At 57.3% G+C, this 11,078-nt stretch overlaps 1 protein-coding gene across 2 annotated transcripts; it reads right to left on the bottom strand.

Moving 5' to 3' along the window:
* Positions 1-6,893: 6,893 nt before the first annotated feature.
* Kcnf1 (potassium voltage-gated channel modifier subfamily F member 1) lies at positions 6,894-9,699 on the bottom strand. Of its 2 annotated transcripts, XM_005000307.4 has the most exons (2): positions 8,902-9,699; positions 6,894-8,405 (listed from the first exon to the last, which is right to left on the bottom strand). In XM_005000307.4, exons 1-2 carry the CDS (start codon positions 9,165-9,167, stop codon positions 7,163-7,165), a joined length of 1,509 nt encoding a protein of 502 aa, XP_005000364.1. In that variant the 5' UTR covers positions 9,168-9,699; the 3' UTR covers positions 6,894-7,162. The 2 variants fall into 2 exon arrangements, with proteins under 2 accessions (XP_005000364.1, XP_063110361.1); XM_063254291.1 differs by having other exon boundaries at positions 6,894-9,043.
* Positions 9,700-11,078: the final 1,379 nt, after the last annotated feature.

Here is an 11,078-nt window from a genome sequence, read left to right as displayed (position 1 = left end):
CATCCATACACTCGCTGTCACTCAGGGCCACTCCCACCATCACTGCAGCATTCATTCATTCTTTCATTCTACTTGAGTAACCATGGTACACCGGGTCCCTCTCCAGCCAGGGTCTCAGATGCATGGCCTAGCAGAGCCTCAGCCCCACCCACGAGCAGGGTTACCCAGGTCCCAGCCTGGACATACATCAGCCTGAGGGACTGAGGGTTGGTGTGGGAGCCTGGAGTGGCCAGGCGGCCTGGATATACAAGACTGCACAGGAGGCTTCCAGTACACAAGGTGGGATTGAAAACTACAGTGTGGATTTAAGTTTTAAAATTATTATCGCAAAAGCCACTGTGCCATGAAAATCCCTCACAACTCTCCCCTGGCTCTGAGCACACTCATCCCATCATCCTGGCCACTTCCTGCAGCAGCTCTGGAGTCTTCTTTCCTGAGGGTCTTTAGCTGCACTGTTCTGGCTGCCTCCATGTCCTGAATGGACTCAAAACATGTCCCTTTCCTGGTCATGATGTCTCTGGGGAGGAGCTAGAAGTCACCTAGTACAGGCTCCGGTGACTGAGGAGAATGGAGATGCAGCATTGTGTTCTTATTTGGGAGAAATCACTGTCAATCTTGAGAATCCACATAGATACTCAGGGATGGGGACTCTGGAGCTGGGAGCATTCATTCACTCACTCACTAAATTGGATCCTGTCCTCGAGCTCTGGAGAGGTGAGGCAAGCCTGCACCAAGCGGCGTGGGACCGTAGTGGTGAGCTCACCAATGGTAGAAACAGAGACCCTGAGGAGCTGCCTATGGTGCACACTCACTGGTCCCAGCAGTGCCAGTGGTGGCCTGTGACCCTGAGTCTCATGGGCTTGGCACTGCCCCTGAGCTCACTTGAACAGGGAACCAGGTGGGCCAGGGCTCCAGATCCACACCATGAGCAGTGGGAGTCACGCAGCGTCCCTGTAGGGCTCCCCACTACCTCCCTCCCTCCATAGCCCCAGTGCCTGCCCTGCCACGTGGCTGATGGTGGTGACCAGTGGGACACCATGCCCTAGGCAGACCTGGCCTTGGTCCATCCTGTGGCTGCTACTGGCGATGAAATGGCCCCAGACAGGTCATCAGGGGACCCTGTGAGGAGGGTCCCTAGGCCAGCTCTCCACCCAAGTACTGCACACAGCATGCCTCTGAGGAGGGACCCCTGCTCCCCAAACACCCAAGGTAAGATTTAGGGGGTGCCCAGCCCTTGTGGCTGGGAAGAGAGCAAGGAGGACACAAACTCAGAATGACTCCTACTGTCACTGCGTTACCTTCCCAGGCCTCGCTGGCCCACACAAGGCTCAGTGGAAAGAAATATCCCTCTCCGTAGCTCGGTGATATGCTTGACCTCCCCAGCCTTCCCCTCTAAACCTCAAGGCACCTGTCAGAAGGGCAATAGGAAAAGGAAAACAAGCCAGCCTGTGATCCCAGCCCTCAGAGAGGCTGAGGCAGGACAATTCCAAGCCCAGCCTGGGCCATGTAATGACTCAGTGAGACCTTGTCCCAAAATTAAATAAATAAACAGGACTGCAGCAGGAGGTGAAGGCCCTGGGTTCCATCCTTAGGACCCGGGGTGGGGGGCAGCCAGAAGCCAAAGAAACCCACGGCCCTGTTCAGCCAGCAGGCTCAGACTCTGTGGGGTGGAAGTGGGTTAGCTCCTCGGATCCTCCCGGGCCCCAGCAGATTGTGGGTAATGGAGGAGCCCGCACTCGCGTCCTCTGGGCAGGGCTATATTAAGATCAGTTACATCGCGCAACAAACATCTGAATCATCCGCGAGCTCTGACCGCCTGGGTTTGAATATGCATGAGAAGCTGCCCAGAAACGACTAAAATACACGCGCGCGCTCACTCGCAGATAGTCACAAAGCAAGCCGGCTCTGGGATGGGCAACCAAAGGCAGCTGGCTGGGGGACAGAGCGCAGCCACCGTCACAGCCTGGGCAGCTCAGGGGATGAGACGGCGCTGCACAAAGGGCCTGCAAGCCGACATCTTTGGCAGCTTTAGCCAGGGCCATCAGTAGCAAGGGCAGTCTGCCGCGGCCAGGGCCAGGCTTGCCAACCACTGCATGCCTGAGAATTGTGCGCTGCCCCTTCACCCAGGAACCTTGAGCTCCACTTCCTGCTCTGTGACTGCGGTGAAGAATACTCACATAATCAAAGTCTCAAAAATGCTAGTCGGTGATCTCAGCACTCTAGGAGGCTGAGGCAGGAGGATTGGACCCAGACCGGGAAACAGCAACTTAACAAAACTCTGTCTCAAGATAAAACAATAAAAAACGGTGGGGGATGTAGCTCAGAGCAAGACCGTGGGTTCAGTCTCTAGTATCACACAATTATTTTTTTAAATTGCTGCTTATTGGTTTAAAATTGTTGGGGATCGGCTGATTGTCAAAGTATAGAAATAAATAGAAGCCAAAAGCAGAGTTCACAGGAGCACACCTTTCAAGGCTGGGGAGATGAGAGAGAAGTGGAGCCAGGGATGGCAGAGGGGCGCCCACCCCACAATCGGGGAAGGGAGGGATGTAGAGAGCATTCGGTGAGCTGACCCAGAATCCCTTCACGGAACCTTAGCTGAGTGCGGCCTGTGGGAGCCTGTGCAGACTGCCAGGGTTCCAGGCGTCACTTCGACCCCAGGGCCCCCCTCCGTGCAGAGGTGACCTTCTGGCGAGGGAGACAGAGACCACCCTTGTAAGTAAGAGCCACACAGTCAGAAGCCGGCAGCACTGCGGGCGGCATGGGCTCAGGAAGGTGGGGAGGACCCCGCACAGTTGCAGCAGGGCAGGGACAGACGGGGGAGGGAAAGGGAGTGGGCTGTGGCCGGCTCCAGGGCAGATAGGGGCAGGTGACCTGGAATCTGGCACCGAGGTCTCCTCTAGGGTCTCCCCAGCGCCTGCCTTCCAAGGCCTGGTCAGAGCCTGCATCCTAACCTAGGCCCTGGCTTAGATCTGGAAGTTCCCCAAAGGCATCTGTGTGCTTAGGTGGGGCTTCTGGAAGCTGATTGGACAATGGGAGCTTAGCTCCGGCTTTGCGGGGTTAGGAGGCGGGACCTGATTGGAAGGGGATGTCCTGGGGCGTGGCCCAGAATACTTGCTTTCCTCCTCTTCCTTTTCTCCACTTCCTGTGCCCAGTGCTATGAGAGGCTTCGCTCCGCCAGGCCCCTGTGCCACGCCGTCCTGGCTTGGAGCAGCCGACCATGGGCTAAAATTAAGCCAAATAAATCTCTCCTCCTTTAAACTGTGGATGTCAGGGGTTTTGTCCCAGCAACAAAAAAGTGGCTAAGACAAGATATTATATATATATATTTCCCCCCCAAATCGATGAATTATTATGCATGTCCAAAAAGTAAAGAAAGCGAGATGTAAACATTTTTTAAAAATTCTGATGGTACGCTAACGTACACCAGTGGGAACTGACTGGGGAACATTCACGTGTGGGTGTTATCAGGGTCTAACTGTGACCACAGCTCATAGGGCCTGCCACAACCCGGGGGAAGAGTGTGGCTGCTGGGCAGACTGGTTTCTGGGTCGCCAGCGCACACCCCACCTCCTCAGCTGCAGGCAACTTCCAGCAGCAGCCAGGACCTCCAGGTCCCAGCCAAAGCCTCGGCAAGCAAACCTCCCCACTCATAGGAGAATGAGATGGAGCTGTATGATGACAGCTGGGCAGAGGAATATACAGGGTCCTTTGGGCTCGTCCAGAATTTTCCTTTTAGAAACCCACACCATCTCCACAGCTGCATCTCAGGCTGCGTGAAGTGGAGGGAAGAAGGTAGGGGGAGTGCCCACCACAATGACAGGTGTTGGTGACATCCCCACTGCCTTGTCAGGCACCTGGTGCCAGAGCTGCCTGCCCACAGATGCTGGGTGGGAGGTTCCAGGAGCATCTCCTCTCTCATCTCCCTGGAGATGCCAGGAGACACGGAAGCTGAGATCGCCTCCTGAGGCCCTGGGAGGTACAGGCAGCCCTAAGGGCAGGCCAAGGAGATGGACATCAGTGCTCTGGCTCACTGCACTGTCCCGAGAAGGCCTTGAACATGTGGCCATAAGCAGGGCCATCTCTCGTCCCTTCTGGTCCCCTGCCAAAGAGCGCAGGTGTAATAATCCCAGTCTGAGCTTTCTCAGAGCCCAAGTGCCCTGTGTGGGGAGTACCCCCAGACCCCAGAGGGGGACCACACCCTTAGATGCCTCCCACGCCTCCCACAAAGGCCAGGACAGAGCCTGAACTCTGCATGACCCAGCATCCAGCCGCAAACATCACTGCAATTGTAGGAGGAGAGGCATATCTCTTCCCCCAGCGCACACCTCCTGAGCCAGCATGCTGGTCTCTAAGGCATGCATTCCAGAGAGACAGATGTCGCCTTCTTAGGGTGCTGGAGTTATGCCAGGGGAGGGACCAGAAGCGGGCCCATCTGGTGTCCACTGGAGGCTCTGGGCATACTCCTACCCCTGCTACCATCGATGGCTTGTGTCATTTGCCTGCTGGGCCTCAGTTTCCCCATTTGTAAAGATGAGGGTTACCTCATTCTCCACATGAATCAGTTAAGAAGCTGGAGTGAAACTGCTCGGGACACCAGAGGGGGACCTCAAGTAGCAAGATCTGGGGCTGCATGTGTGAGGCCCCCGGGGGGGCAGGGAGAAGGGGACTGTGAGCCCCAGGATGTGGGGAGCCCCAGTGAGTGTCCCCCTCTCTTTGTGTCCACCCTGTCCACCGCCCACCGTTCTAGGCAGATCTTTCACCATCTCCCCTCGGGCTCCCACCCATTCCTCCTTCAAGTCTGAGCATCCAGGGCAAAGCAGCAGCAAGGAGCTGGGCCACGCTCCGGGTGCTCCCAGTTTCTGTCGCAGCCTCCAGCTCTGTGTTCTGTCCCCCAAAATCTGCGGACAGACAAATAGACGCAGTCTTGTTCCAACAAGACTTCACTGGCGACCCAGAAATTCACATTTTACATATTTTTCTCTGGTCACAAAATGTTTTCTTTCTTTTGAGATTTTTCCACCCATTTAAAAATATAAAAACCATTCTTAGCCCATGGGATGGCCAGAAGCAGGTGGGGACAGGGAGTTGACACGTGGCCCCTGGCTAGAATTTGTCAGCTCCTGCTGGGGGTCCCAGCCCCAGTGCTGGCTCTCGGGAGCACTTGCGGGGACGGGAAGGACAGGCCGTCCACCACCCCATGGATTCCAAATCCGAGTCGTAATGAGATCTCCAGTGACTCATGCGCATTTGAAAGTTAAAAACAAAACAGAACCGAAAAATGCTGCCTGCCTACTCGGCATCCCCCAGAGACTCTAATTGAACAGGAAAGACGGGCGCGCTGTGACTAGAGGCTGCCCCTCGGGTTTTTCACGAACAACCAAGTTCAAGCACTTGAGCTTTAGAAAGATCCTCAGGACCAAGGGCCACCCCTACCGCTCCCCATCCAGGGCTCATCTGTGCCCCGCTGTGCTCTAGGACAGGGTCCTACCTAAGCCTAAGCAGGGACAGCCTCACACCAACAGCTCCCCTCCCGGACTCAGTTTCCAAACATTGAGACAGGAATGAGCTCCTGGATGCTGGCCTCTCCATCCTGCAAGCCCTGGGGCCAGCACGGGCAGCTCCCAGGCGCTCTGGGGACCAAAGAGAAGCACCTCACCCACTCAGCAGCAGCACCCCCACTACCCCACCACCCCCACCTTCTTGCTGTGTCCCCATTTGCACAGCCCCATTGTCTTCTGATGGCTACAGGATGCAGCCCTGTCCTAGACAGCAAGACACAAGGCTGAGTCTTAGCTGGCTTGTACAGAAGGGACGGGGCCTTCAGAGACCTTCTGGGACAGCAGGGGACACTTGTGCAGCTGCTCCTACACCTGCCATGCTGTCTGTCCATCCATGGCCTGGGACACTCCTCCGTCTCTGAAGTTCACCCTGAGCACAGAGACAACCCCAGCTCCCTCCCAAGACCTTGCCTTCCAGGACCTCCCCAGGTGACAACTGCCACCTCCTGGTGACAATGTCCTGTCCCACTCCCTGAATTCCCAGCTAGATCTGTGGAGGCTGGGGTGGGTGCCAGCACTGCTCCCAGGCTCAGAGAAGCAGCCAGCTGCCATTTAATGAGCACTTACTAAGTGATAGGTGCGGGAGAACTGGATTCTCCAAGGTCATGAGGGTCAAAGAGAGGTTAATCAACAGACCTGAGGTCACACAGCTAGCAGGAGAATGGGAGAAGGGAAACGCTGGGGAAAGCCCTTAAATTCTTGCACTTGCGATCTTGTCCTCACTGCTTGAGCTCAAACCAGGTCTGTCTGGCTGTCCTCTCATGGCTGGGCTTAGGGCTGTCCATGAAGCCGACACCTTGGAGAGATCAAGGTGGAAGGAAGGGTGGGCTGGAATATGGGGACCCTCAGCACCCTCATCAGCCCAAGCAGAGCCAGTGGCCGAAGACCACTAGCATCCCTAAGAAGAGACCCAGGACTGAAACCTGGGCCTCGGTTTCTCCATCTGTAAAATGGGGCACGTCTAGCAGGGTCACTGGAAAGGACAGAAGGGAGTTGGGCAAAAGGCCCCATGTAGGTGACTATTATATGGTTGACTTTACTGTTCCTCTGGCTCTGTGACTTCTCCCTCTCCAACTTGGAATTGCTGGGAGCCAGCTCCGCCCCAGAAGGAATGAAGGTAGATGTCGCTTGCTGAGCCTCCAGAAAGGTGGCCAGGAGCCTGGGCTCCACACTCAGCCTACCTCAGAGCCCTTCCTTAATTAGCTCTAGAATAAAAATAGCTCCCCCTCCTCCCAGCTGCCCACCTACCTCCCTGCCTGGCGCTGGGGTGCGGCTGAGCCACTCTGGGGTGGCAGCCAGCCCGGTTGACACAGATCTCATGACACCGAAGGGTGCACGCAGCGAGAGCTTTATTGAAGGAGACACAGAACTGGTGCAGGCCCTACCACCAGCCGGGCCACTCCATGCGCCCTCGCTGCCCTGCGGCCCCGTGTCCACCTCCCAGCCTCTCCCCCTTACCCAGCCTCGCTCACTCGGCAGAAGAGGCCCTTGGGTGTGTTCCGGGAGGCCTGGGGATGCCCGATCGCTCCTCCTCTGCTGCCACATGGCCCATCCGCGTGGCCCTGTCATCCCCGCCGGGCATCCCCGCCGGGCACCCCCGCTCACTTGCAGCTCTGGAGCCGGGTCCGGTGGTGCTTCTCCTCCGTCAGCAGGGGGATGAAGGTGTCGCTGTGGGAGAGCTTCAGCCGGCTGCCCCAGCTCGGTGCCTCCTTCCCCGCGGGCTCTGGGGGCAGGGTGTCCAGGTCGCTGCGGGAGCCACCGGGCTTGCCGTCGCCCGTGCTGATGGAGTTGAGTTCCATGAGCTCCAGCTCATGCTTGGCCGCGGTCTCCAGCACGCGCTGCTTGTTATAGTACCTGACGAAGTTGTTGATGATGGGGTGGATGGGCAGGGCGATGGCGATGACCCCGCACAGGAAGCTGATGGCCGCGTTGAGCTTGCCCAGTGTGGTCTTGGGGTAGATATCACCATAGCCCACTGTGGTCATGGTGATGATGGCCCACCAGAAAGACTGGGGGATGCTCTTAAACAGGGTCTCGGGGTGACTCTGCTCCATGGTGTAGCCCAGTGCCGAGAAGACAAAGATGCCTACGGCCAGGTACATGAGCAGCAGCCCCAGCTCCTTGAAGCTGCGCTTGAGCGCGTAGGTGAGGGTCTGCAGCCCCGAAGAGTGGCGGGCCAGCTTGAAGATGCGCGCGATGCGCATGATGCGCAGCGCCTGCACGGCCTGCTGCACGTTGGTGAGCTCCATCATGCGCGCGCCCAGGTGCGTGAGCGTGAGGCTGACGTAGAAGGGCAGGATGGCCAGCACGTCCACGATGTTCATGAAGGACAGCGCGAAATGCAGCTTGTTGGGCGAGGAGAAGAGGCGCAAGAGGTACTCCAGCGTGAACCAGCCGATGCACGCCGTCTCCACGTTCTCCAGCGTTGGGTGCTCCACGCGGTTGCCCTCCGCGTCCACCACCTGCAGCTCTGGGATGGTCCCCATGCACATGACCACCGACGACACCAGGATGAGCAGGAAGGACAGCACGGCCACCACGCGAGCCGGGCACGAGGACTCGGGCTTCTCCAGGAATTTCCACACGCACTTCTGGCAGCGGCGCCACCCGCCCTCGGCAGAGTCCACGCCCAGGTCGTCGAGGATGAGCTGCACGCGGCGCGCGATCTCCTCCAGCTCCTCACGCTTCTCGCTCAGGTGGCTCTTGCAGCAGTCGTCGAGGAACTTGAGGTCCACCTTCCAGAAATCCATCTCGCTCTTGAAGCAGATGGGGCAGATGCCCTTCTTCATGTGCACCTCCCCGAAATAGTACACCTCGATGACGCACTTGAACGCGTCCGGGTCCCTGTCGAAGTAGAACTCGCGCTTGCTCGGGTCGTAATCATCGCACAGGGAAAAGATGGTGTCGTAGCCCCCGGCCAGGCAGTTAATGAGCTCCGCCAGCCGGGTCTCCGGATACTGGCTGAGGAGGTCTCCATAGAGCACCTGCCGCACGCCCCCCACGTTGACCACGATCTCGATGTCCTCGCCGGTCGCCAAGCCCCGGCTGTCCGGCTCCGCCAAGCTGCACTCCCCGGCCCCGTCCATGCTCCCGGCGCGAGCGCTCCAGGCCCCGGCTGCGCGCGCCCCGCCGCCTGCGCGGGCTCCGGAGGGTCCCTCCGTGCGCGGCCCCCGGGGAGCCTTGAGGGGCGCTCACAGAGAGCAGTAGCGGGCCGGGACGCGCGGCGGAGGCGGCGGCTGCATGCACCCCGCTGCCGGGCTCCGCGCGCGCATCCGTGCGCCCAGGGCGCGCAGGCAGGGGCTGAGGGTGGGGGGGGAGCGGCCTCGCCGGGGGCACTCACCGGCTCTCAGGCGGCGCGATCTGCGGCTTCGGATCGGCCTTCCGCAGCCGCAGGAGCAGGATTAGGGGGAGTGAGGGTCCCCGCGTGGGTCGCGAGCACCTTCCTCTTCCCGGAGCGCGCGTGTGGCCGCCGGACCCACGCTGTGCGCCGAGGTGCGCGGAGAGCCAACTTGCGCTCGCTGTGCCGAGCGGGTCCAAGCACAGTAGGAATTCCAGCCTGACGTCAGGAGCTTCTCCGCGGTCCCCTCTTCTGGTGAGATTCCGCATGGCACGCGCGGCGGCAGCGGCGGAGCCACCCGTTAACCCTTGGGCCGACGGGTCTGCTCCAGCGCCAACCCGCGCTGCGCCCCCGGGCCGCCTAAGGGGTTACCCAGGGGCGGGGACCCAGGGCTTGAGAGCTGCAGTCTGCTCAGACCGCAGAGTTCTCTCGTCGCCGCCTCTGTTGGCGAGGGTGGTGGCGGGGAAAGGACCCGGCAGCCTGTTGCGCGACAGAGAAAGGGCTCGCTCGCAGAGGCCGCCCCCCTCCTCTCCCGGGCCTAGCCTCCGCTGCGGCCCCGCGGTCACCTTCTTCCTGGACTTCCAGCCCAACCTCCTCCCAGGGCCGCCACCCCTTACCCCAGGGCTTTCCTGTCGCCCTGCCGGCCCCGCCCGGGTCCAGCAGGTTTAAATTCTGCCGGCACCTCCTCACCGGCCTTGCTCAGCCGCCAGCAGGGCGAACAGGCAGTGCCTGGGGTTTTCAGAGCGGCGTGTGCTTGACGGTGCACACGTGAGGTGCCTTTCCTAACCCGCGGATTGCGCACTGTGCGGGGCAGGGTCCTGCGGTGTAAGCTGTGGACATGGGACAATGATGACGCGTCGCAGTGGGGCCTTGCTTGGGGACAATCGCCCCCTCAGTGAGGGATGTGGGTGGGGGAAGGTGGTAGAGATGGGACCTGGGAAGCACTGCTTTAGCTTAGGTTTTGCTGTCACCCTAAAACTTTTCTTTTTTTGAGACAGGATCTCACTTTGTAGTTCAGCCTGGCCTTGAACTCATAGCGATCCTCCTGCCTCAGCCTCCCAAAGGCTGGGATTATAGGCTTGCAACATCACACCCGGTATGCACTTAATTTTTTAAAACTATTAATGTATTTTGGGGTCCAGGATTTAGCTCAGTGGCATAAGCACCTGCCTTGGAAGTTCAAGGTCGTGAGTTCGATTCCCTGGTACCAAAAACAAAACAAAATGGAAAAAAAATGTATTTTGGTCAACCGTGGTGATGCACACTTATAACCTCAGCACTGTGGGAGGCTGAGGCAGGAGAAATACACGTTCAAATTCAGACTGGGCTGTTTAGCAATTAAGGGGGAACTTGTCTCCAATTTTTAAAAATTAGTTTTAAAGGACTGGCCATGTAGTTTAGTACAAAGGTCCTGGGCTCAATCCCCATATTTAAAAAGATATATAGATATAGATATATAGATATATAAGATAGTTATACTACTGCTTTCTCTGAGTTCATTGGAGAGAAAGGTTTGTGCTGATATTGTTTGGACAGTTGAATGCAGATGTCTTGTGCTCTGGGTAAATGATTTTAGGGATGACAATGTGTAATGTATGTAACACTGTTGCTCCAATTGATGTGTTTTGAAATTTTGTTTTGAAATAAAATGGATCATATATATATATATATATATATATATATATATAATATTTTAATCTAACTTGTACCCATTAATGAAATCAATTTCCTGGGCTACAGATGGTATTTTTTATCTTTAATGAGATCCTATAAAACTGACTGTATTAGAATACCTCGCAAGAAATGAGTATTGTGTGGTGAAACTTTACAGGAAACTGGGGCTGTGAAAGGCTGAAGGGTAACATCGTTACTGCAGGGTACTGAGCACAAAGTGCCCTCAGAGTGCTTGGAACTTTTCTCACTGAGTCCCCAGAGCTGCCCTGGAAGGAGACTCAGGCCTCTGAGATTGGTCTGAGGCCTGCCAGGCCCTGAGGCCTGTTTCCTGGGGTAAAGCACCGGCGCCCCACACTCACCTGGCCTGGACTTCCAGCCCTCGCTCTGACCGTGCCCTCCTCTGTTATCTTCTGGCTTTATGGGGCTCAACCCAGATCCCAGATTGCATCTGAGCTTAATGGGCTTTAAAAGTCTTGGTTCAATCTCTTACTCAAATAGTCATCATG

Source organism: Cavia porcellus, unplaced genomic scaffold (genome assembly GCF_034190915.1).
Source record: "Cavia porcellus strain 051 isolate PalLab524CR breed Dunkin Hartley unplaced genomic scaffold, mCavPor4.1 scaffold_8, whole genome shotgun sequence".
NCBI lineage: Eukaryota > Metazoa > Chordata > Mammalia > Rodentia > Caviidae > Cavia > Cavia porcellus.
This window is presented reverse-complemented; position numbering and strand designations above follow the sequence as displayed.

Excerpts from the sequence above, each read along its gene's own strand:
- Kcnf1 (XM_005000307.4), bottom strand. The coding sequence starts at position 9,167 with ATGCGGAATCTCACCAGAAGAGGGGACCGCGGAGAAGCTCCTGACGTC. Across the intron at positions 8,406-8,901 it reads ATCGCGCCGCCTGAGAGCCG|GGACCCGGACGCGTTCAAGT; the intron begins GTGAGTGCCCCC and ends CTACTTCGACAG.